The sequence below is a fragment of the Mustela nigripes genome, chromosome 4 (genome assembly GCF_022355385.1).
Source record: "Mustela nigripes isolate SB6536 chromosome 4, MUSNIG.SB6536, whole genome shotgun sequence".
Lineage (NCBI taxonomy): Eukaryota > Metazoa > Chordata > Mammalia > Carnivora > Mustelidae > Mustela > Mustela nigripes.
In genome coordinates, this window is record NC_081560.1 from 50,615,930 (window position 1) to 50,643,209 (window position 27,280).

The following is a 27,280-nucleotide window of genomic DNA, read 5'->3' on the forward strand; positions in this document are numbered from 1 at the left end:
AAAATTCTCTTTCAAAAGCCTGCAATGTGATTCTTTTTGTGTTCTAATACCTATTAGTTTGACAAGACAGAGGACCCCCCCCCCCCCCCCCCCCCGCAACCATTTCTATGTATTCACTTATTCAGCCACCACTAATGGTTGCACAGATGAGTAAGACCCCACGGTCTAGTTGGAAAAACAAACAGGAGGATGCATTACTTAATTTAACAATTATTTATGATCTATCATGCAACAGCTACTATGCTAGGTGCTGGGTATAGTGAACAAAACAGATATAAGTCCTTACCCTCGTGGAACTGACATTCTAAGAAAGAGAAAAATACATGAAGTAAGTGCGACGTGTATAGTCTCTCAGATGGTGGTCGGTGCAAAGGAGAAAAATAAAGCAGGCAAGGAACTAGGGAAGTGTTCCAGCAGATTGATGGACTGGCAGTATTTTTAATGGGAATAGTCAGGAAGGGCTTTCCTGAGACAAATACAAGAGTGGGGTAACTTTGAGGGATAGACTTAGAACATCCCCCTCCCCCCCAAATCCCGGCCCAAGCCCTGCCTCTTTCCCTGCCCCGTGGAAGGTAGCAACAAAACTCAACATTCCTGAATGCAAGTTCGCCAAGGACAGAATTTTATTTTTTCTCGTTCATTGTTCTCAGCTTAGCAGAGTGCTGCTCAGAAAAGATGAGCTATAAATACCGACTGAAGGGATAGAGTGTTTAAGTCAGTCAGCACCAACTGCGCTCAGATTCACTCATTAACTAAGCACCTAGTGAGGGGTGCCGGGCGCTGCCCTCGAGGAGCTTAGAATATAGTTGCATGAATTATTAATAATGCCAGGACTAGTGTGGGCGCGGTCACACCACCAATCCGGACACTCCCAGGCCTGGGCATCAGGGGCTCCCACAGGTTCGAGCAGCCTCAGACTTGCCCGGTGGAACGATGAAGCCGCGGTGCCAGGGGGCACCCAACTCTCGATGACGGGGCCCGGCAGTACTGAGGGCGGGAGAGGAGGCCTCGGGGAGGGAGGCCGAGCCCACTTCTCTAATGAGGCCCCCGCATGTTCCCGGTGCGCCCCAGGCCTCGGATCCCGAAAAGCGCGCGGGGACTTTGGCCAAAGCCCAGCCCCGGGGTGTCAGCGACCCGGGTGGGCGGAGTCACCGAAAGAGAGGGGACCCGCCGGCTCCGGGACGCCGCCCGCAGACCCCGCCCCGCCTCGGCCGCACCCGCCCCGCCAAGGCTGTGCTGGACCCGGCACCCCGGTCCCGTCGGGCTGGCGGGCCGCGGCGCAGGGGGCGGCCGCCGAGCAAAGGTCCCTCCGGCCCGCCCCCTCCCGCCGAGCCCCCGCCCCCAGCCCGCCCCGCGGGGCTCAAAACCTTAGGCCGGCGCAGGGCGCCGAGTGCGCGGTTGCGGGGACGCGGCGGCGACGGCGCGGGCAGGTGAGTGCGGCGGCTCCGGCTCGCGCCTGGGCGGGCGGCCCACCCCGGGGAGCCCCGTTCTCTCTCCCGGACCCCCCTCCCCGCCGTCCCCCGCGGAAGGGAGACGAGTCGGTCGGCCGCCCGGCCAGCGGGCCCCATCGCGTGCCCCTCTCCCCGCCACCCCTTCCCTTACCCTTTCCCCCTTCCCCGCGGCCACTTCCTTCTCGGGCTGTCGCGAGGGCCGGTACCTTCTGTCGCCCCCTGTTCACCACCCCTCTGCCGTTCTTTGTCCTCCCGGTTCCCCCGGGCTGTGCAAAGGCTTTCCCAGCGTGCGGGGCGTGCGTGAGGGAAGGAGAGGCCGGAGCCCACGGGATTTGGGTCTCTGGGCTGGAACGGTTCCCTCAATCGCCTAAAATTGGGCCCCACGCCTGCGGAGAAGGCCAAGCCCCCTGGGGGTCATCGGCAGGGGGCGGGATGACATCACAGCTGCTCGTGTGGCTCAACTTAGGCCTGGAGGTGCGGACCCCCTGGGACCCACTTCGCATCTGCGCCGAAGAGCGAGCGGAGAGGGGCGGCTCCTGTACAGGAGTGCGTTGTAGAATGTTTTAAAACATCCCTGGCGGAGCGCCGGCTGCGTTCAAAAGAGTGATTTGAGGGGAGGAACGGATGTCTCGGCCTCGTAGCTCTCAGGGGGCAGACAGAGTGTGGAATGAAAGAAGTGATGTGAGGCCGGAGATCCAGCTGAGGAAATGTAACTTGATATTTGTCGAAATCACCAACGCGCTCTTCCTATAAAGGAGAACAGCTGCGAGAAGTGGAACCCGGGCTGTTAGAGAGATCTGAGAAATAGGGCCCAGGCTCCCAGCTACTGTCCCCATAGATCGCCTGCTTGGAGACAAAGTTTTGGATTTTCCAGAAGTGTTTTTCTTTTTGGTCTGTTTCATCCCTCAAGGGGACCAGCAGGTTCTCTATTCTGAAACCCTGTCCCTCCCCTTATCCACCTCACTTCCCAAAGACTTTGTCGCTTTATGCTAACTCCTTTCTCAAGCTCAAGCTCAGCCTGTCTTGTGACCATCATTTTTTTTTTTAATTTCACATACTGATTTTTATTTTAGAAAGAAGTAACGGAGTAGCTTGTCTTTAATTTGTCTTATTATAAAAATGAGCTCAGGCACTGACTGGGCTTCGAGCATGGAAGATATAAAAGGATGACACCTCTGTTTTAATTTAATAGACTAAACTTCACGTTGTTATTTAGAAAATTAAAAACAATTCAAAATGTGCTGAAGTCGTTAACTTTGAGGCAAGTACAGCAACATCTCATTTCCCTGCGTAGTGAGGACATGTGTCCCATAACCGTGTTCCATGGAAGTGATTTTCACTTCCACTAAAACTGAAGTCTATCCTATTGAGCATACCTTCTTATTTTATGAAATGAATTATATGCAGCCCAAATTTTAAAAAGCTGACTGAGAAATCTGCAAAGTTGTGTGGCCAAGGGCTTAAGTTTTGGAGGCAGGTGGACCTCCATTGGAACCTTCACTCTAATTCTCTGCATAACAGCAGTGCCCTCCAGGGACCTCCGGAAATGCATGTAGAGTTGGAAAAGTTGGATTTGTTGCTTGTTGTGGCAAGGGAGACCTCACACCATGGGGTGTCTCAGTAAGTCAGTGTTAGAAAGAAGTTACAGCATTTAGCTTGGTGGTTATGGGGAGAGTTAAAGGAAACAGGACTTTGCTCAGGATTGGATGCTGTCTGGAAGGGGGAGAATTCTATTTGAGTATCTTCAAAGGAAGGCTGCAGTGAGGTGAAAGCTGTGGTTGACCAAGAAGCAGCAGTCACTCACTAGCCAGGACTGGTGGTGATGATGGTGGTTGTGTGTGTGTGTGGAGGGGGAGGGGATGTCTGGTTGTTTTTGTGATTTGGACAATGTTCATATTTGTCTGAGGTCAGATGAGATTATGAGGGGTCTTGTTTTTGTCTTAATTTATCATGACGGCAGAGTGGCCTTGCCTGATGTTGCTGTTCTGAGACATTGTTCGTGTTCACCAGGAGAATGCTGGGCCATTGCCTAGCAACACTAGGGTTAGCTGATAGTACTGGGCCAGCTTGCGGGTGTCGGGCTGTTTTTTTTTTATCCCCCTCTCGTGATTTGGGCAACTTACTTAACATCTTCAAACTTCCACATCTGTAAAATGCCTACTCACGGTTGTTGTGCAGATTAAATGAGGAAATGGGTAATAGGAATTTAGCCCAGTGTCTGGCACACTGCACATACCATACAGTTGTTTCTCTTTAGTGTATTTTGATGTTGAGGTTTCTTGCCCAGAACTAGTCAAGTAGAGGACCAGTGACCCACCAGAGCTGCTGCAGAGAAGAATCCTGAATTGGGTGTGAGGAACAACTGAGTTCTTCACAACTCAAGGATTTGCTAATTCTGTCAGGCAGAACCATTAAGAATGGATGCTAAGTATAGTATATTCTTACACAGTCTTCACCTTGGCACCTGTTTTTAGGGTTCCTGAGTGGCCCCAGTTGGCTGTGTGCTTTTCTGACTTGGCATTGTCTTGCTTTCTTAGTCTCTTCCTTTGAGATCTGTTGTCCAGGAGTCTGACGTAAACTTACATATCTTCACCTTATTTCCTTTGACCTCCTGAGTTCTAATTGCTTCGAGTTCTAATTGCTTCAAACGACCAAACCCACGTAGGTGGGTTAAGAGCCAGGGTAATATCAGTTTCAGGTGTACTGTTTAGTGATCAGCACTTCCATGCAACACCCGGTGCTCATCACGGGGAGTGTGCTCCTTAATCCCCATCACCTGTTTAACCCCACCAAGCTAATGGGATTCTTAAGGCCACGTGTGAGAGTGGAGATCTGTGATACAGCTGTGAAATGCAAGGGATTTTTTTTTTTTTTTTTTTTTTTAAGGCCATAAGCAGTTGGAGCTAGATCTCTCATGAGGTCATTTGTGTCTACTTCCAGATTGGAACACACTGGAAATTTGTATCTGATGTCTGACTTACTGTTAACTGAGATTTTCTTGTGCTTGTCTGTGTCAGGCAAATTGGGTTCTAGACCCTTTAGTTGGCCCTTGGTATATTATTTAATCTTTCCCGGCTCGACAGTTACTTTAGGTCGTTGAGAATGGTATGGTGACTTACTGTCTTCCAATGCCACATGATACACTGTTGTATTAAATTTCTAGCCTATATTTGAGCTGATCTCTTTGTCAAAAGCTCCTAGGAATAAAGACAAAACCAAAAGAAAATGGACCGAGGACAAAAACAGTTAAAAGAAATAGAAAATCTTTAAACAACAACAACAAAAATCTTTAAACAAAAGATACTCGATTTATGTTAAAATAACATACCCTAAGAGATACCATTTCTCACCTACAAGACTGACAAAACACAAAAGTTTGATAGCAGACTTTGTTGCTGAGATTTTTCATACCTTTTTGGTGAGACTGAAAAATGGTACAACCCCTAAAATTCTAGATGTATTTACCCATTGGTCTAACAATCTCTCTCTCTCGCTCTTTTTTTTTTCTTTTTTAAGAATTTCTTTCTTTTGTTTTTTTTAAGACTTTATTTGCGAGAGAGAGAACAAGCAATGGGGAGGGGCAGAGGGAGAGAAAGAGAGAGAGAAGCAGACTCCCTGCTAGGCAAGGAGCCTGACTCAGGGCTTGATATCAGGACCTGGCAATGCATGCTCTGAGCCAAAGGCAGTTGCTTAACCAACTGAGCCATTGGGGCACCCCTAGCTCTCTTGTAGGAATCTTCTTTCAGGTTCTCTTACCCATCTATGAGGAAGACATATATTCAAAAGCATTTAGTGTGGCATTTTTTATAATAAAAAATGTAGGAATGGCAATGTAGGACAAACAGTGGCACTGCCAAGTAAAGTGGAGTATTATGCAGCTGCAAAGATGAAGGTACTAACATGGGAAGATCTCTGGGATGTTGTTACATGACAAAAAGTAACCTGCAGAAGAGTGTGCAGATGTGCAGACTCCTTTGAACTTCCATTTGTATAAAGAAACACCAAGGTAATATACCTGCAGAAGAGAGCCTTGGAAAGGGAAGGTGGGACCTGGGTAGGAATGGGATTTCTCAGTGTGTATTTTTTTTTTCCACACATTTTAGATATTTGAGCCATGTAATGTATTATGTATTCAAACATCATAATATAAAAGAAACCTCTAACTTTAACTTCACAGGAATATACCGAGTTCCTTGATTAAATAAGCCTGATTTTTTAAAAAAGATTTTATTTATTTAAGCCTGATCTTTTTTTAAAGATTTTATTTATTTGACAGAGATCACAAGTAGACAGAGAGGCAGGCAAAGAGAGGAGGAAGCAGGCTCCCCACCAAGCAGAGAGCCCAATGCGGGGCTCCATCCCAGGACCCGAGGACAAAGGCAGAGGCTTTAACCCACTGAGCCACCCAGGTGCTCCTAAATAAGCCTGATTCTATTAAAAACCTGTAAAGCGGTAGCCACCCGAGTTAACTCTTCCTAAAGCAAACTGCCCTCTCAAGAAGGGAAATTGTCGGGGCACCTGGGTGGCTGCGTACTTGTGATCTCTGTCAAATAAATAAATAAAATCTTAAAAAAAAAAAAAAAAGGCAAATTGTCTGTGTCTGATGGTAATTGGAAAAAAATTAAAAATTAATTTAGGAGTTCCCTTTCTTTATCCTCTAATTCCTGTGGGGAGGATTAGTGTCATTACAAAGGCTTTGCCACCCACAACAGATGGGCTTTGTTTTTTTTTAATGGCAAGTCTGATCTAACTTCTTCAGAAGCTTGTTTGATCTGAAGGGAAATTAGTGACGTCCCTCTCAGGTAGTCCCCGAAAAGAACAGAAACCATAAAAGGAGGTTCTGGGGCACCTAGGTGGCTCAGTCAGTTAAGCCTCTGCCTTCCGCTCAGGTCATGATCCCAGGGTCCTGGGATCGAGCCTTGCATTGGGCTTCCCACTCAGTGAGGAGCCTGCTTCTCCCTTTCCTGCTGCTCTCCGTGCTTGTACTCTCTCAAATAAATAAATAAAATCTTAAAAAAAAAAAAAAAAGAGAGAGAGAGAATCTGTTACCAGTGGGATGCTGAGGAAGAATCTGTGGGGGCTTTTCACTTGGACGGTTTCCACAGGTCGTTGGGAAGACCTTATTTTGTTACAGTTTCTTTCCCCATGTTTGGCCAAATAAAACTTGTATGCTCTCCTAGATACACTTACAGCAGGTACTGTCTTCTGCCTGCCACCAGTCTGCTTCCTCCTGAATTCCCTATCTGTAGCTCATCCACCAGCCCACACCTGAGACACCTGTAGACCATCCTGGGGAGTCTCTTCCAACACCACTCTCACATTTGGCCAGAGTTCTGGGGAAACCACTCAGTCATCTTTTCCATCCTTAGCCCTGTGACATAGTTCAGTATAACCATTTGTCGTCTATGTCTAATCTTGTTTCCTTCCAGCTGGTTTCCAATTTTGCTTCCAGAACATCATGCTAAGTGACCACTTTGATTGCATCACTCTCTATACAACCCCTCCCCCTGAAGATTCCTGCTGCCCCGGCCCCCGGCAGGGGAGGCATGGCTTGTAGGGCTGGGACTGAGGCCTGTGCTTTGCCCTTCCCCACTCCAGAACCGAAGCAGGAACTAGTCTCGAAGCAAAGAAGGGACAATGGGCATATTAACACAAAATGAGGTCTTGTGGACCATCTGGAGCTTGCCATGCATGATCTCCCCAACACTTCCGCCACCTCCTGCATGTGCTGGGCTTTTGTCATTGCTACACTTCTGCTGGAGCACCCCAATAGCGCTCCTCTGCTGGCTGGCTTCTGCTGAGCCCACAAAATGCCCCTGGGACACTGCTTACTTTAGGAAGATTTCTCTGACGCTGTACTTCTCTCCAGTTGAATTTAAATGCCCCTTTTTTGGTTCATTTTTTGTAACAACTTAGGTTTTATGCTAGATATTGACACAATTGTTTATTTCTCTATCTGGCCACCCAACTAGCCACTCAGTAAGAAGAGAGACTACTTTTTATATATTTATTGAAGTATAGTCGACACACAATATTTTTGGTTTTTAATTTCTTTTAAAATTTTAGTTAACATATAGTACTGTATTGGTTTCAGAGTAGAATTCAGTGATTCATCATTTATACACAGCACCCAGTGCTCATCACAGCAAATGTCCTCCTGAATACCCACCACCCATTTAGCCCACCCCCCACCTCCCTCTGTTCAACCCTCAGTTTGTTCTCTATCTTTAAGTCTCTTATGGTTTGTTCCCCTCTTTCCTTCCTCCCCACTCCATATGGTCATCTGTTTTGTTTCTTAAATTCCACATAAGAATGAGATCATATGGTATTTCTTTCTCTGGCTGACATATTTCACTTAGCATAATACCCTGTAGCTCCATCCATGTTGCTGCAAGTGACAAGATTTCATTCTTTTTGATGGCTGAGTAATATTCCTGTGTGTGTGTGTGTGTGTGTGTGTGTGTGTGTATACACACCACCTTTTCTTTATCCATTCTTCAGTCAGTGGACATTGGGGTTCTCTCCATAGTTTGGCTATTGTTGACAATGCTGCTATAAACACTGGGGTACATGTACCCATTCAAATCTATATTTTTGTATCCTTTGGGTAAATACCTACTAGTGCAATTGCTGGATCGTAGGGTAGTTCTATTTTTAACTTCCTGAGGAGACTCCGTACTGTTCCACAGCTTGCATCCCTACCAACACTGTAAGAGGGCCCTCCTTTCTCCACAACATCGCCAACCTCTGTTGTTTCCTGTGTTAAGCTATTCTGACAGCTGTGAGATGGTGTCTCATCATGGTTTCAATTTGGATTTCCCTGATGGTGAGTGAGGTTGAGCTTCTTCTCATGTGTTGGCTGTTTGGTTGTCTTCTTTGGAAAAATGTCTATTCATATCTTCTTCCCATTTCTTTACTGGATCATTTGTTTTTGGGGGTGTTCAGTTTAATAAGTTCTTTATAGATTTTTGGATACTAACCCTTTATCAGATATGCTGTTTGCAAATATATTCTCCCATTCCACAGGCTGCCTTTTAGTTTTGTTGACTGTTTCCTTCACTGTGCAGAAGATTTGTTTTTAAAGAGTTTATTTATTTATTTGACAGAGATCACAAGTAGGCAGAGAGGCAGGCAGAGAGAGGGGAGGAAGCAGGCTCCCTGCTGAGCAGAGAGCCTGATGTGGGGCTTGATCCCAGGACCTTGGGATCATGACCTGAGCCAAAGGCAGAGGCTTTAACCCACTGAGCCACCCACTGCCCCTGTACAAAAGCTTTTTATCTTGATGAAAATCAAGTGGTTCATTTTTGCTTTTGTTTCCCTTGCCTTTGAAGATATGTCCAGTAAGAAGATTCTGTGGCCGAGGTCAAAGATGTTGCTGTCTGTATTCTCGTTTAGGATTTTGTTGGTTTCCAGTCTCACATTTAGGTCTTTCATCCATTTTGGACTTATTTTTGTGTATGGTGTAAGGAAGTAGTCCAGTTTCATTTGTTTGCATGTTGTTGTCTGGTTTTCCCAGCACCAGTTGTTGAGGAGGCTGTCTTTTTTTCTATTGGATATTGTTTACTGGTTTGTCGATTAAATGACCATATAGTTGTGGGTCTGTTTCTGGGTTTTCTATTCTGTTCCACCCTACAAGGTTATTGCAGATTTGTTGACTATATTCTCTATGCTGTACCTTTCATCCTTGGGATTTATTCCGTCACTGGAAGGCTGCACCATCTACTCCCCTTCACCCATCCTCCTACCGCACCTCTCTGGCCACCCTCAGTTTGTTCTCTGTATTTATCTGTTTCTGCTTTTGCTTGTTCATTTATTTTGTTTTTTTTTTCCCTATTCCATATATTCATATAATATTTGAATTCGTACTTTATATTCATATGATATTTGTCTTTGCCTGACTTCACTTAGCATCCGTGTTGTTGCAAATGGCAAGATTTCATTCATTTTTATGGCTAAGTAATATCCACTGCAGAAATATACCACTTTGTCTTTATCTGCTTTGTCGGTGGATACCTGGGTTGCTTCCATGTCTTGGCTATTGTAGGTAATGCTGCAATAAACACAGAGTTGCATATATCTTTCCAAATTAGTCTTTTGTTTTCTTTGGGTAAATATCCACTAGTGGGTTTACTGGGTTGTTCGGTATTTCTCTTGTTAATTTTTTGTGCAACCTCCATACTCTTTTCCATGAAATCTATGCCAATTTACATTCCTAGCAACAGTGCATGGGGGTTCCTTTGTCTCCACATCCTCATCAGCGCTTGTTGTTGTTTTTTTCTCTTTTTGATTCTAGCCATTCTCACTGGTGTGAGGTGATATCTCATAGTTTTGATTTGCATTTTCCTAATGATGAGTGATGTTGAGCATCTTTTCATGTGTCTGTTGGCTATCTGTATAGAGACAACTTTTCATATCCGTATCCTAAGCTCTTAAATACAGTACCTGTGTATAGTAGGTACTTAAAGATAATTAATGATACAGTAAGTGTGTTGATAAATGAATGAGGGCTCCATCACATGCAAGAAACTTAGTATAGTGAGAGATGCATTAGAGTTGAGAGTTTGAGCATACATAATTCCCCTTCTTTACAGTTCACTGTTGATCAGAAAGGAAGTTTTTAGGGATGCCTGGGTGGCTCAGTCAGTTGAGCTTCTGACATTTGGTTTCAGCTTAGGTCATGACCTTGACGTCCTGGGATTGAGCCCTGTATCGGGCTCTGTCCTTGTTGTGCAGTCGGCTTCAGATTCGCTCTCCCTTTCCTCCCCTTCTGCCTTTCCCTCTGCGCTTGCACACGAGCACTCTTGCTCAAATAAATAAGGAACTTTTTGTGTTTTAGCATCCCTTCCTTAAATGTTTATTCTTATTGTTAATATACAGGAATAGGGTTAGGTAGCCACAGAGTAATCTAAGAAAAGGCACTTTAGAGAAGAACTAGTGATAGGTAAGACCAATGTTTTCTGATATACTAGAGGAACTTTGTGTTAAAGCAAGTGGGTTGTGCCTTTTGGCCATTTCTATGTCTTCTTTGGAGAGATATCTGTTCATTTCTTCTGCCCATTTCTTGAATGCATTATTTGCTTTCTGGGTGCTGAGTTTGATAAGTTCTTTATAGATTTTGGTTACTAGCCCTTTATCTGATAGGGCATTTGCAAATATTTTCTCCCATTCAGTGGCTGTCTTTTGATTTTGTTGACTGTTTCCTTTGCTGTGCAAAAGCTTTTTATCTTGATGAAGACCCAGTAGTTCATTTTTGATTTTTTTTTTACTTGCCTTTGAAGACGTGTCTAGCAAGAAGTTGCTATGGCAAAGGTCAAAGAGGTTGCTGCCAATGTGCTCCTATAGGATTCTGATGAAATCCTGTATTACACCTAGGTCTTCTATCCATTTTGAATTTATTTTTGTGTATGGAGTAAGAAAATGGTTCAGATTCATTTTTCTGCATGTGGCTGTCCAATTTTCCCAAAACCATTTGCTGGAGAGACTATCTTTTTTTCATTGGACATTGTTTCCTGCTTTGTTGAAGATTAGTTGACCACAGAGGTGAGGGTCCATTTCTGGGTTCTCTATTGTGTTCCATTGATCTGTGTGCCTGTTTTTTTTTGCCAGTACCATACTGTCTTGATGATTACAGCTTTCTAATAGAGCTTAAAGTCTGGCATTGTGATATTATCAGCTTTGATTTTCTTTTTCAACATTCCTTTGGCTATTTGGAGTCTTTTGTCATTCCAAACAAATTTTAAGATTATTTGTTCCAGCTCTGTGAAAAATGGTGATACTATTTTGTTAGGGATTGCATTGAATGGGTAGATTACTCTGGGTAGCATAGACATTTTAACAATATTTGTTCTTAAAATGCTTAACATGACCCAGCATCCGAGACAAATTAAAACCACAATGAGATAGGACCTCACACCAGTCAGAATGGATAAAATTAGCAAGTCAGGAAACAGCAGATGTTGGTGAGGATGTGGAGAAAGGGGAACCTCTTAGACTGTTGGGAATGCAAACTGGTACAGCCGCTCTGGAAAACAGTATGGAGGTTCCTCAAAGAGTTAAAAATAGACTACCTTATGACCCAGCAATTGCATTACTAGGCATTTACCCAAAAAATATAGGATCATGTGCACCCCAGTGTTTATAACAGAAATGTCCACAATAGCCAAACTATGGGAAGAGCCCAGATGTCCTTCAACAGATGAATGGGTAAAGAAGATGTGTGTATATATATATACACACACACACAATGGAATATTATTCAGCCATCAAAAATGACATGGATAGAACTAGAGAGTGTTAGGCTAAGTGAACTAAGTCGGTCAAAGAAGGACTGTTATGATGATTTCACTCATACGTGGAATTTAAGAAACAAAACCGGATCATAGTGAAAGGGAGCACAAAATAAAATAAGATGTAATTAGAAAGGGAGACAAACCATAAGAAATGCTTAGCTATAGGAAACAAACTGAGGGTTGCTGGAGAGAAGGTGGGTGGAGGGATGGAGTAAATGGTGATGGGCATTGAGGGCACATGCTAGCATGAGCCCTGGGTGTTTTATAAGACTGATGAATCACTGACCTCTACCTCTGAAACCAATAGTACATTATAAGTTAATTAATTGAATTTAAATAGATAAATAAAATTTAAAAGCATAAAAAGTAAGTTAAAAAACAGAAACAAACAGAAACATAAAGCAAAGGGGTTGAACTAGTTTATGTCTGAGACTATTCCCAGCTCTCAAACTGTGTGATTTTATACCTATGTGGCTGCCAGATACCAGGATAGAAATACAAATGACACACATTTGTTGTCCATTAGATATTTTAACCTTTGACCGTGGATAATTTTTAAAAAATCTTATTTCATTTGTGCTTTTGAGTAATGACTATATATGGGTGTACTTGTGTGTTTGCACATATGTATATATTTGTATGTGTATGGGCTGGGGGCAGTTTATATATCGTGAATTGTTATAACCTTTGCCCATGTTTCTACTACAGTATTTTAAAAAAACAACTTGTAAAAGATTTTTTTATATATTAAGTATTCTCGTTCTTCATTATAAATATTAAGAGTATTTTCTCAGTTTGCCATTTGTCTTCCTAAAGGCTTTTCTCATCCTACAATTGAAAAAAATATTTGTCTGCATTTTTTCTGGTACTTTTATGGTTTCATTTTTTCCTCAAATAAACCCTTCTAATCCATTAAGAATTCAGTCTTGTGTACGGCATAAGATAGGAATCTGGCTTTATTTTTTCCAGATGATTAGCCAATTCTTCTAACACCATTTATTGAACAGTCTATACCTCTTCCACCTAATGCACGGTTTTATATCTGCCAATGTGTTTCTTCTTTTTCCCTCCAGCTGAGGAGTGACTGGGTCTTCATTTCTGGATTAAAAAGTAATAGTTCGTTGGCCTTTGTGAATAGGGGAAATCACACAGTGTGGAGAAAAAGCACGTTGACCCTTTAAAAAAAGTGGTCATATCTTTGTATGTTATAAATTAGGGTAGTCTGTTGGTCAACAAATATCCTCAGATCTCTACCTATTAGATACATGGTACCATTGTATTTCCTGACCATTCTGGCTAGCTGAGGCATGACCAGTCTGGCAAATTTTGAGTGGACATGACGTGTGTTAGTTTTGGGCCAGAGCATTTAATTGCTGGTGTGAGACTTTCCAGAACCCGTCATGTTGGATGGTGGCTGCCCCTTCAGTCTGGATCACTGAATGACTATGATGAGAAAAGCTCTCCTGTCCTCACTACCAGATATAGTGACCAGTAAATAAACCTTTCTTGGTATAAGCCACGAATATTTGGAGGTTCTTTATGTCAGAAGCGTAACTTGGCCTATCCAAACCTACGGAGTCTCTTTCAGTATTTGTTTGATTTCTTTGTCATCAACTGAACCCCCACTAGAGAGTTTTCTAAGGAGAAGGTATTCTTTAATATATAGTGATTGACACAAAGGAAAAATAAGGCGGTTTTAGAAAAAAATAAATGAAATAATAACTTCTTGTTTAATTTGTGGGGTAACTTTGATTTTTTATCCAGGTAATCTGGAGCTCTCATAATGTTTGCCAAAGCAACGAGGAATTTTCTTAAAGAAGTTGATGCCGGAGGTAACCTGATTGCAGTATCAAACTTGAATGACTCTGATAAGTTACAACTTCTAAGTCTGGTGACCAAAAAGAAGAGATTCTGGTGCTGGCAGAGACCCAAGTACCAGTTTTTATCTGTCACCCTTGGAGATGTACTCACAGAAGACCAGTTTCTGAGTCCAGGTAAGTGTCTTTGGGTATATTCTACAGTTGGTTCCTGAAAAGATGATGATTCATCTTCTAGGCACATGGTGTCGTGAATGATCAATTGTAAGGTGAGACCTTACAATGAATTCGGTTTCTTTGCATACACTCTTAAAGACATTCTTCCCTTCCTCCCTCCCTTTCTTCCTTTTTTTCTTACTTTCTTTTTTTTTTTTAGATTTTATATATTTTTTTGGAGGGAGGGTAAGGGACAAAGAGAGGAAGAGAGAATCTCAAACAGGATCCCCACTGAGCACAGTGCTGGAGGTGAGGCTCGAACCCACAATCCTGAAATCCTGACCTGAGCTGAAATCAAGAGTTGGACGCTTAACCGACTGAACCACCCAGGTGCCTCAAGGTACCCCTTTTTAAAAATGAACAAAATTCTACAGGCCAGACAAGAGAAGTTATAGCTTAATTAAAAAAAAAATTGCAGTTTTGAGTATTAAAATAATACATGCCTATTGTAAGTGTTGTGGCCGCCCAGCATAGATAAGATGGATCTGTCACCCAAAATCTGATTTAGTGTTGAAGTTGATGATGCCACTATCCATTAGAAGGGTGTGGAAAGTTTTGTTATTCACATAAGGGAGCTTTCTGGTGAGAGCAGAGCAGTCAGGCTCTCAAGCTAGTCCAAAAATAGCTAGAGAAGAGGGAAGGTAAAGAAATAAAATTTCTGTGTAGCACTTTGTATGATCTAGAACTGTTCCTTTTATCAGAAAATGACATTGTTCTGGCCGAAACCCAGTGGACATATTGAGCACGTGCTATGTGCCAGGCTCTGTGTTATGTGATTTACGTACATCAGCATGTAACAGAATCCATCAGGAAGGTGGTATCTCCAGATCACAACTGAGAAGACGGAGGTTCAGAGAAATGCGTGGTTCAGAGAAATGTGTGGTAGCCAGTTCTTCTAGGTAGGGATAGTAGAATAGTGATTAAAATCTGGAGTTCTTAACCAGTGTTCTGTGCTACTTCCCAACACATTTCCCAAAATGTTTGTATTCCATAAGATATAAATAGGAAAAGATTTGGGATTAAAGGCATTTAAATGGTTGTCTTATTTTTGGTGGTGGTGGTGACAGAGATGATTTTCTATTTCGTAAATTGTGAAGATAGTGATTGATGATAACTTCTCAGCCCTTGCTGAGGAATGGTTTCCTTGACTGAAGTGAAGGAAATACAGGTGTAGGTGGCAGTGAGTGGATGGAAAGAAGTCTTGCAGACTTCAGGCAGACTTGAATCTCTTAGAAGTACAGCCAGGAGCCCAGGAGAGCCTTGGGTCAGGGAAGTGGAAAAAGCCAAGTGTAAAGTTCCTAAGAGGCTCTAAATACAGTTATATCAAATGACAATGACTGACACTATTTTTATGGTGGTATTTGGCTGGATTAAAACTGAGAACAGTAGAAATCTGGAGATAAGAGCAGGGGGCAGTTCTGAGGTGAGATCAGCACGTATTTATCTTTGGTGTCCGTATAAGAATGGCAGGTCTTGAAGGCAATGTGCGGGTCCCCTGGGTGTGACCAGGTGAGGAACACACTAATTCCCAGAGGACTTGACTGAAGCTGGGACACCTGGATGGCGGGGAGGTGGCATTTTCCCAAGTCTGAGAAGCCAGAAAGGGCGGGCAGAGTGCCTGGAGCTTGTCTGTCCCAGGACAGTGTTTGAGTGAGAGGGAGGCAGGGAGGGACTGACTGTCTGAGGAGAGATAAGGTATTGTATGATAAGGAATGAAATGGCTGGGTAGAGGTCAATGTAAACAGGTGAGCCTGGATGCCTGGGTGGCTCAGTCAAGCCTCAGACTCGCGATTTCAGCTTGGGTCCGGAGCTCAGGGTGGTGAGATCCAGCCCCCAGTCAATCCTGCATCCCTGCTGGGGGTGGAGCCTGTTTAAGATTCTCTCCCTCTGCCCATGCTATCGCTCTAAAAAATAAATAAATAAAAATAAAAAATAAACAAGTAAGTACGGGAAAGGAAATTTTTTCATAGAGATGGTAGTGAAGGCCAGGGGGATGTCCTCCTAGACTGGTGGGTGGGAAGGGGAGATGCCCGCGCTCCACAGGGCTGAGTAAGGCAGACCACTCGAACATGGGTCAGGAGCAGAACTGCTGTTTTCACTCTGCTTCGGTGTCCTCCGCATGCAGTTCCTTTACAGTCTTCACACATTTAAAATATTCTATTTAGGAGCACCTGGGTGGTTCAGTGGGTTAAGCCTATGCCTTAGGCTCACGTCGTGATCCCAGGGTCGCGAGCCGTATCTGGCTCTCTGCTCAGCGGGGAGCCTTCTTCCCTTCTTCTCTCTCTCTGCCTGCCTCTCTGCCTGCTTGTGATCTCTGTCAAATAAATGCATAAAATCTTTAAAAAAATATATAAAATATTCTATTTAAAAATATTCTATCTGAATAGTGGTTAAATGGATGCTTGCTTTAAAGTTTTTTTACTTATTTATTTTTAAGTAATCTCTATAGCCATTGTGGGGTTAAACCTCACAACCCTGAGATCAAGAGTTGAGTGTTCTGCCGACTGAGCCAGCCAGGGGCCCCAGGATGCTGGCTTTAAACTTGTTAAACTCTTCAGATACTTGTGGTACCCGTCTACATATGTATATATTGGAAATGAAAGACGAAATAAACAAAAACAGCACCCAATAGAGCCCCCTGGCCACCAGCCCCATCCCTCTCTCAGTCAGTACCTCGGGGTGCTAGCTCCATTTTGGTTTGAACATATACGGAGCATGGCTGCCAACTTTCCATTTTGAATGGAAATTCAAAATTTTTTTCCTGTGGTTTTCCATAGGATTGGGAAGGTAGGTGACCTAAGGCAGCTAGGTGGCCAAATTATCCTCAGACTCCTTTGCCTGTGTCATTCACTCCAGTGGTCGTGGAGTCGGACTTTGTGAAATATGAGGGCAAGTTTCAAAACCACGTGAGCGGGACCATTGAGACGGCACTAGGGAAGGTCAAGCTGAATGTTGGAGGCAAAGGACTTGTGGAAAGTCAGTCTTCTTTTGGAAGCCTGAGGAAGCAGGAGGTGGACCTGCAGCAGCTCATCAGAGATTCCACTGAGAGGTAATGACAATTCTGTTTGGCATTTTGGATTTGACACGTATCTCATTCATTGGGACCTTTGTAAAAAGGGTGACAGATGGGAACTTTGCCCCAAAGCAAAGTTGCTTTGATTGAGTGTTGGGTTGAAACTTTCTGAGAGCTGATCCTTTTAGCCTGGAATTTCTTCATTGTTCTTAGCTGGAGTGGGGAGAAGTGGAAAATATTATTATTTTATTTTTTTGATTGAAGTGTAATTGACATATAATGTTGTATTAGTTTCAGGTGCACTACATAATGATTTGTTATTTGTCCCTATTGCAGGATGAACACCACATCTATCTACCACCATATGTAGTTGTAAATACATTTTTTCTTGCGATGAGAGCTTTTATTTTTTATTTTTTTTTTTTAAAGATTTTATTTATTTATTTGACAGAGAGAAATCACAAGTAGACAGAGAGGCAGGCAAAGAGAGAGAGAGGGAAGCAGGCTCCCTGCCCAGCAGAGAGCCCGATGCGGGACTCGATCCCAGGACCCTGAGATCATGACCTGAGCCGAAGGCAGTGGCTTAACCCACTGAGCCACCCAGGCGCCCCACGATGAGAGCTTTTAAAATGTATTCTCTCGGCAGCTTTCAAACATGCAGTATGACTGACTATAGTCAGTGTGTTGTATCTTACATCTTTCACAGCTGAATGTTTGCACTTTTCCATCGTTACCCATTTTATGTACCTCCACCCTCTTACCTCTGGCAACCACTAATCTGGCCTCCGTATCCATGAGCTTGTTTGTTTTGATTCCATATATAAGTGAGATTGGGTTCTTCTTGTCTTTCCGTGTGGCTTATTTCACTTGGCATAATCCCCAGCTCCATCCATGCTGTTCCAAATGGCAAGATTTCCTTCTTTTATGTGGCTGAATACTACTCCATCGTGTATGTGTTAAGTTAGCTACCTGACTCTATTCCAGGAGTGTCCAAGAACTCAACTCAGTGCTGGTACTTTCTGCCTACAGATAGTATCAGCTTCATAGGGTAAGGGTTCAGTCCTAAAAAGACTGTCCTCCACCCTCAGTCTGTGTTGGATGCCAGCAGCAAGCCCAGGCTGTTCCTTGTACTTCTGACGATGAGGCATGCAGGTTGGAGATTCCCATGCCCCCATCCTTGGACTTCAGATGTCCTTCACAAGTCCAGGTTGTCAGCTATACTTCTGACCAACTGGCTAAAAATCAGATTCCGTGACCCGCTCCTTGAGTTCAGTTAATTTGAAATATGAAACATTTTATATAGGAGATCACTGTTTTATTACAAAAGGATAATAACTCAGGAACAGCCAGGTGGAAGAGATGCATGGGGCATGGTATGGGAAAAGTCATGGAGCCTCCCTGCTCTCTCCAGGTCACCACTCTTTCCAAATCTTCATGTGTTCCCCAATCTGGAAGCTCTCTGAGCCCCATCTTTTTGGGGTTTTATGGAGGCTTTATTACACAGTCAGAATTGATTACACCCTCATGGACCATTTGGTGATTGATTGAGCCTCCAGCCCCTCTCCCCTCCCTAGAGGTTGGAGTCGGGGTACTGAAAGTTAAAACCTTCTAATTACAGGTTGACTCCCTAACCAGCCCCCATCTTTAGGTTACCTCAGGCTTTCCCAAAGTCACAACATTAAGATAACAAAAGACACTTTTATTGCTTTTATCGCAGGAAATTCCACAGGTTTTAGAAGCTCTGTGCCAAGAACTGGGTTGAAGACCAAATATATATTTCTTACTATAAACCACAATACAACATATATATATACTATAATTCTTTATCCATTCATATATCCATGGATGCTTAGATTGTTTCTATATTTTTGCTATTCTAAATAATGCTGCAGTGAACATCGGGGCACAAATCTTTTTGCAAAAATGTTTAAATACTTGGCATAAGTACGCATAAGTGAAAATTCTGGATCGTATGGTAGTTCTATTTTAAATTTTTTTTTTAAGATTTTATTTATTTATTTGACAGATCACAAGTAGGCAGAGAGGCAGGCAGAGAGAGGAGGAAGCAGGCTCCCTACTGAGCAGAGCCTGAATTGGGACTCGATTCCAGGAACTTGGGATCATGACCTGAGCCAAAGGCAGCGGCTTAACCAACTGAGCCACTCAGGTGCCCACTTCTTGTCTTTTTGATACGAGCTATTCTAACAGGTAGGAGGTGATATCTCATTGTGGCTTTGATTTATATTTCCTTTTTTTTTTTTTAAGATTTTTATTATTAGAGAGAGAGAATATGAGATGTTGGAGGGCTAGAGGGAGAAGCAGACTCCTCATTGAGCAGGGAGCCTGATGTAGGATTCGATCCTGGGACTCCCACCTGTTTCCACCTGAGCTGAAGGCAGACACTTAGCTGACTGAGCCACCCAGGTGCCCAGATTTGCATTTCCTTGATGAGTGATACTGGGCATCTTTTCATGTGGCTATTGGCTATTTGTATGTCTTCTTTGGAAAAATGTCTACTCAGATCTGCCCATTTTAAAAATTGATTTCTTTTTTCTGTTGAACTGTATGAGTTCTTTATATATTTGATATATTAACTCTGTATCGGGTATATGATTTGCAAATACTTTTTCCATTTAGTAGGTTGCCTTTTCATTTTTGTTGATGGTTTCCTTTGTTGTGCAGAAAGAAGTATTTTAGTTTGATGTAGTCCCATTTGCTATTTTTCTTTTGCCGCTTTTGCTTTTGGTGTCAGATTCAAAAACTAATTGCCAAGGCTGATGTCTAAGAACTTACCATCCATGCTTTCTTCTGGGAGTTTTATGGTTTCAGGTGTAACATTAAAGTCTTTAATTACTTTGAGTTAATTTTTGTGGATGATGTAAGATAGTAGCCCAGTTTCATTCTTTTGCATATGGCTCTCCAGTTTTTCTAATACTATTTATTGAAGAGACTGTCCTCTCCCCATTTTATATTCTTGGCTTCTTTGTCATTAATGAAATGACGGTATGTGCATGGTTTTATTTCTGGACTCTGTATTCTGTTCCTTTGATCTGTATGTCTGTTTTATGTCCAAGTCTTAATGTTTTGATTAGTGTAGTTTTGTAATATAGTTTGAAATAAGACAGTGTGATATCTCCAGCTTTGTTCTTCTTCCTGCTACTCAGGAGTTTTTGTGGTTCTGTTCAAATTTTAGAATTTTTAGAGTTTTTTTTTTTTTTTTCTTTCCTGTGAAAACTGCATTGGAATTTTGTTAAAAGATTTTATTTATGGGATGCCTGTGTGGCTCAGTTGGTTAAATGGCTGCCTTTGGCTCAGGTCATGATCCCAGCAAACTGGGATTGAATCCCACTTTGGGCTCCTTGCTCTGCAAGGAGCCTGCTTCTCTCTCTGCCTCTGCCTGCCACTCTGCCTGTGCCCTCTCTGTCTCTCTGACAAATAAATAAAATCTTGAGGAAAAAAAAAAGAGATTTATTTATTTATTTTACAGAGAATGAGAGACAGAGAATGAGTGGGGAGTGTGGGGAGAAGGCAGAGGGAGAAGCAGATTTCTTGCTGAGCAGGGAGTCCAGCATGGGACTTGATCCCAGGACCCTGGGATCATGACTTGAGCTGAAGGCAGATGCTTAACCAACTGAGCCACCTAGGAGCCCCAATACATTCAAATTTTGATGGGAATTACATTCAATCTGTAGGTTGTTTTGGATAGTAGGGTCATTCTAGTGATATTCTAATCCATGAGCATAGAATATCTTATTATTTATTTATTTTTCAATTTATTATTTATTTTAAAGATGTTATCTCTGTCAAATAAATAAGAAGTAGGCAGAGAGGTAAGCAGAGAGAGATGGGGAAGCTGGTTCCCTGCTGAGCAGAGGGCCTGATGCAGGGCTCAAACGCAGGACCTTGGGATCATGACCTGGGCTGAAGGCAGAGGCTTTAACTCACTGAGACACCCAGGTGCCCCTTTTTCAATTTATTTTTATCAGAGGCTTACAATTTTCAGTGTACAGAATATTCATCTCTTTGGTTAAATTTATTCTTAGGTATTTTCTTCTTTTTGATGTAATTATAAATGGAATTATTTTAATTTCTCTTTTGGAATGTTCATATCTATGTATAGAAATGCAGCAGACTTTTGTGTATTGAGTTTGTATCCTGGAACTTGGCTGAATTTTTTTATTAGTTCTAACAGTATTTTGGTGGGGTTTTTAGGATTTTCCGTATGTAATATCGTGTCATATGCAAATAGAAGTAGTTTTATTTCTTCCTTTCCTGTGTGGTGGCATTTTATTTCTTTTTCTTGTCTAATCACTCTGGCTAGGATTTCTAGTACTATGTTGAATAAAGTAGAGAGAGTGAGCATCCTTGTTCCTAATCTTAGAGATAAAGCTTTGGATTTTCACTGTTGAGTGTGGATTTTCACTGTGAGCTTATCATATATATGGCCTTATATTGAGGTATGTTCCCTCCATATCTACTTTGTTGAGAGGTTTTATCATATAGGAATATTGAATTTCATTAACACTGCTTTTTCTGCATCTATTGAACTGGTTGTATGATTGCTATGATTTCATTTTGTTAGGGTAGTGTATCACATTGCTTGATTCATGGATCTCAAACCATCCTTGCATAGCTGGAGTAAATCTGACTTGATCATTATATATGATTCTTTTAATGTGATGTTTTCTTCAGTTTGCTAATATTGTGTTGAGGATCTATGCATCTATGTCTATCATGGATATTGTCCTGCATTTGAGCCCCGCATCAGGCTCTCTGCTCAGCAGGGAACCAGCTTCCCCATCTCTCTCTGCTTACCTCTCTGCCTACTTCTTATTTATTTATTTGACAGAGATAACATCTTTAAAATAAATAATAAATTGAAAAATAAATAAATAATAAGATATTCTATGCTCATGGTTTAGAATATCACTAGAATGTCCCTACTATCCAAAACAACCTACAGATTGAATGTAATTCCCATCAAAGTTTGAATGTACTGGAGCTCCTAGGTGGCTCAGTTGGTTAAGCATCTGCCTTCATGATCAAGTCATGATCCCAGGGTCCTGGGATCAAGTCCCATGCTGGACTCCCAGCTCAGCAAGGAATCTGCTCCTCCCTCTCCCTCTACCTTCTCCCATGTTCGTTCTTTTTTAAATTGAGGTGTAATTGACATGCAACATAGTATTAGTTTTGAGTGTACAATATGATTCCATATTTGTATATATTGTGAAATGATCACCACAATAAGTCTTGTTAACATGTGTTACCCAACTGACCTATAATTTTCTTTTCTGTGATATTCTTGTCTGGTTTCAGTACCAAGGTAATGCTGCATTTTAAAATGAATTTGGAAGTGTTCTCTCCTTTTCTGTTTTTTGGATGAGTTTGAAAAGGATTGCCATTCTTTAAATGCATGGTAGACTTCACCACTGAGGCTCTTTGGTTGACTTTTATTTGTTGGGAGATTTTGATTAGTAATTCAGTCTCCTTATTAGTAACTGGACTGTACAGATTTTTTATTTCTTCCTGATTTAGTCTTAGTAGGTTGTATGTTTCTAGGTGTTAATTCTTTTCTTTCAGGTTGTCCAGTTCGTTGGTGTATAATTGTTCATTGTACTGTCTTAAGATCCTTTGTATTTCTATGGTATCATTTTGAGTATGTCTTCTCTTTCATTTCTGATTTTATTTATTTGAATCCTCTCTTCCTGGTGAGTCTAGTTAAAAGTTTGTCAATTTTGTCTGTCTTTCTAAAGAACCAGCCATTAGTTTCATTGATATTTTCTATTGTCTTATTAGTCTCTATTTCATTTATTTCTGCTCTCATTTTGTTATTTCCTTTCTTCTATTAATTTGGGGCTTTGTTCTTTTTCTAATTCCTTGAGGTGTAATGTTAGGTTGTTTATTTGAGATTTTTCTTGTTTCTTGAGGTGTAGACATTTATTGCTATGTATTTCCTTCTTGGAACTTTTGCTGCATCCCATTAGTTTTGGTGTATTATATTTCTGTTTTCTTTTGTCTCAAGATTTCTTTTTAATTAATCTTTTATTCTTTCACACATTGGTTGTTCCATAGCATGTTCTTTAATCTCCACATCTCTGTGAATTTTTCAGTTTTCTTCTGGTAATTGAATTTAGTTTCATACTGTTGTGTTCCGAAAAGATTCTTGATGTGATTTCAGTCATCTTAAATTTATTAAGAATTGTGGCATAACATAATGGTCTATACTAGAGAATGTTCCATATGAACTTGAGAGGAATGTGTATTGTGCTTTTGGATAGAATATTCTATATATATCTTTTAAGTTCACCAGGCCTAACATGTCATTTAAGGCTGATACTTCCTTCCTGATAATCTGTCTGAGATGATCTATCCATTGATGAAAGTGAGATATTAAAGCCCCATACTATTATTGTATTGCTGTCAATTTTTTTCTTTAGGTCTGTTAATATTTGCTTTATGTATTTAGGTACTCCTATGTTAGGTACATAAACATTTACAAATGTTATATTCTCTTGTTGGGTTGACTCCTTTAACATCAAATAATGCTCTTTGTTTTTTATCACAGTCCTTGTTTTAAAGTCTTTTTTGTCTGCTCTAGCTAGCTTAGCTTTCTTTTGGTTTCCATTTATATGTAATATCTTTTTCCAGAACTTCACTCTCTCTATTTGTGTCTTTATATCTTAAGTGAATCTCTTGTAGGCAGTATATAGATGGGTCTAGAGTGTTTTTTTTTTTTTATCCATTCAGCTACTCTGCATTTTTATTGGAGAATTTAGTCCATTTACATTTAAAGGAAGCACTCTATTAGCAATAATTGTGCCTTAGATAAACCTCATAATGCCTCATATGATACTGCCACTATGCAAAGCTTAAGGGAAGCACTCTAAAAGAATGTTACTTCAGGCAAATATCTACTTTTTAAAAAAAGTTATGCTATTTATTAAATGCCAATGATGAGAATGCCAATGAGGAGAATGCTATGACCTACATTTTTAAATATTGATATCAGAAGCAAGAAAATGACAGTCCCGTCTGGTTCCTGCTAGCTTTCTGATTAGGAAAAGAAGAAAACAAATTAGGGGCTTTAGCAGAAGAGCTGATTTTCAACTAGGAGATCTTGAAGAAAACCCCACAGTTATTCCTTGCTTAGCTTGTAGTAAATTCTTTTTAATCCATATAACTCATTCTTTTTACCTTATGTCTATTGAACAGTTGATAAGGAATTTTGTTGAGTGCCACTATGTGCCATGTACTGTTCTACATGTTTGGGATGCTGCAGTGACCAAAATGCCAACATTTCTGCTGTTTAATCTAGTGGGGAGAGACACAAAATGTACAACTCAGTGCAGTATATACTGGGTTGATGGGGATTGGTTTTATGGAGAAGAATATAGCAAGAAGGGCGTGCTAGGAATGGGGTTTATGATTTGAAAAAGTGGCCATAGAAGGCATTGCAGGGAAGTTGGCCTCAGTGCAAAGATTTGAAGGAGGACAGATTCAAGTACAGGGGTATCCTGGGCAAGAGTGTTGTGGGCAAGGGCCAATGTGGCTGGAGTAAGTAAGCTGGGCAGGAGAAAGGGAGGCCTGGGTGGGTAAAAGGAGTGGATGGCAAGTTCTACAGGGACTTGCAGGCTGCTGGAAAGACTTCAGCTTTTATTCAGAGTGAGATGGGAAGCCACCAGAAGAATTTGAGCAAGAAGTGACATGGTGGGACTCATTTTTTAGAGGGATCTTTCTGGCTGCTGATTTGAGAAGAGAGTGGATGAGTGGAAGCAGGGAGTCCAATTGAGAAGTTTTTGCAATCATCTTCACAAGAGCTGATGTCTTCATTTGTATGTTAACATATGTGTATTTTTCTGTGTAGTTTTATCTCCCTTTTTCTATCTTTCATTCTTTTTCTTTTTACTCTTGTTCATTTAAAATAGAAAATGCAACTCCAAATGAAGAGAAAACTCACTTGCATTTGTATATAGGTGGTTTATTTTCACTTTTCCAACATTTTTAGGATTATATGAAATAAAAAATACATTCACTCATTGAACAAAATTATGTTTAAAAAAATTAATGAGTAAATACTACCATAAAAGTCAAGTATCAAGCATTTAGTGGGTGGATTTTCTATAGACCTTGAGAACACTGAGGCAACTGCAGTCTGCAAAGCTTATTCACTAACCATCCGTGCCCTCTATAATACCCACCACCTGGTACTCTGACCTCCCACCCCCCGCCCCTTCAAAACCCTCAGGTTGTTTTTCAGAGACCACAGTCTCTCATGGTTCACCTCCCCTTCCAATTTCCCCCAACTCCTTTCTCCTCTCTAACTCCCCATGTCCTCCATGCTATTTGTTACGCTCCACAAATAAGTGAAACCATATGATAATTGCCTCTCTCTGACTTATTTCACTCAGCATAATCTCTTCCAGTCCCGTCCGTGTTGCTACAAAATACTTCTGTTTTGTGACCCAGGTTTGGCAATGCTTTATAATCGTATTTCCCAGTATAGGTTTTCCAAACCCTCTTTGTGATTCAGGTGTAGAAAATGATGCCAACAGGAAGCATATGGAAAGGGGTCAGTGAGTAGAGATAGGAGAAAATATTCGGAAGGGAAAGAAGTTCTTGCCAGAAGTTGTAAGTGGGAAGCCAGGGAGAGAGGAAGGGAAGGAAACAAGCCTCTACTGAGCACCTGCTGTGTGCTAGGCACTTTAAGGCACAGACACAAAGTGTGCATTTACTCTGCACAATTCTCTTCTTTTTCACTTAGGATCTAAGGCTCAGAAGGAAAAGTAACTTGTTTTCAGTCCCTGAGCTCAATTTGGATGCTGGAGCTGGGATTCAACCCAGGATTTCCTGGCTCTAAGTTTCCCATTCTTTCTTCAAAATTGTGTTTAAGTGACTGTGAGGCAAAGAAACTGGCTGAGGTAAAAGTAGCTAATGTTCTGGCACAGAATGGAAAGGTAAAGCATGAATCCAGGTTCCCAGCACAGTGGACTAGACATGTGTGAGCAAGCCCAGCGCGTGGCTAGGCCTGCCCACCTGGAGGAGCTGTACACAGGGATGAGATCACCTCAGGAGGGTCTGTAGAAGCTTGTTCATTGTAGATGTGATGAAGGTGGTGAGGTGGAGGTGAGGAAGAAGGTGGCACTAGGAAAATGGGAAGGAAGACATTTAACATCGAGAAATAGATGAGTCTTCTGACAGAGTCAACTCCTCCTTGTTCTGTTGCTAAGAGGTAAAGGTGAGTTACAGAGGGAGGGGATGGATGGCAAGGGAAGACTCTCCCAGTCATGGGACAGAGATCATGTAGAGCTAATGTTCTTACTTCATGCTGGAGTCATAAATTCTTATCTACATCATCTGCCTATCTTTGGACTCCTACAACATCATTGGATTGATAAGGCGCTGTCTGACATATGTGTGGCCTTGGGAGAGGTAATTAGTAATGCTTAAGTACTGTACGTTCTTTTTTTTTTTTTTTTTTTTTTTTAAAATTTTTTTTTTTTTTTTGTCAGAGAGAAATCACAAGTAGATGGAGAGGCAGGCAGAGAGAGAGAGAGAGAAGCAGGCTCTCCGCTGAGCAGAGAGCCCGATGCGGGACTCGATCCCAGGACTCTGAGATCATGACCTGAGCCGAAGGCAGCGGCTTAACCCACTGAGCCACCCAGGCGCCCAGTACTGTACGTTCTTGAGGACTTATTTGCAGTCAATCATTTTATTTCAGGTAATTTAGATAACTTGTCATCTGTGTAAAAGATATTTTAACGCTTAGAATTCAGAGTATTAGCTTTATTGTCCATGAAATGTGTGTACCTCTCAAAAACTTCCTCTATTCTTGAAAAAACGGGCACCTGCATATACAACATTTATCTAGCCTTGTTGAGCGTGAAGGTATTCTACTGGAATTAACCTTCTAGACACCTGGAGCTGACCTCTTTGAATGAGAGCTCTGTTTATCTTTAAATAGTCTTTTTTTTTTTTTTTTTTTAAAGATTATTTATTTATTTATTTGACAGAGATCACAAGCAGGCAGAGAGGCAGGCAGAAAGAGAGGAAGGGAAGCAGGCTCCCCTCTGAGCAGAGGGCCCGATGCGGGGCTTGATCCCAGGACCCTGGGATCATGACCCCAGCCGAAGGCAGAGGCTTTAACCCACTGAGCCACCCCGGCGCCCCTATCTTTAAATATTCTTGATGGAAAACCACGCTACGATAGATCAGGGACTTCTTTTTAAAAAAATTTTTAAATGGAGAATACCATGTTTAATGAGACATTTTCATAATGATTTGGATTCATGTTTTATTCTTTCTTTCTTTTTTTTTTTTTTAAAGATTTTATTTTTTTATTTGACAGAGATCACAAGCAGGCAGAGAGAGAGGAGGAAGCAGGCTCCCCGCGGAGCAGAGAGCCCGACGTGGGGCTCGATCCCAGGACCCTGGGATCATGACCTGAGCTGAAGGCAGAGGCTTTAACCCACTGAGCCACCCAGGCGCCCCCATGTA

At 41.8% G+C, this 27,280-nt stretch overlaps 1 protein-coding gene across 2 annotated transcripts in view; it reads left to right on the forward strand.

Moving 5' to 3' along the window:
- The first annotated feature begins 1,330 nt into the window (after positions 1–1,330).
- Positions 1,331–27,280, forward strand: part of GSDME (gasdermin E) — a 72,503-nt gene continuing 46,553 nt past the window's right edge. For both annotated transcript variants that reach the window (XM_059395676.1, XM_059395677.1), the window contains exons 1-3: positions 1,331–1,430; positions 13,505–13,734; positions 16,630–16,822. In XM_059395676.1, coding sequence (XP_059251659.1) covers positions 13,524–13,734; positions 16,630–16,822 — 404 coding nt within the window. In that variant the 5' untranslated portion in view covers positions 1,331–1,430; positions 13,505–13,523. The remainder of the gene's footprint in view (positions 1,431–13,504; positions 13,735–16,629; positions 16,823–27,280) is intronic.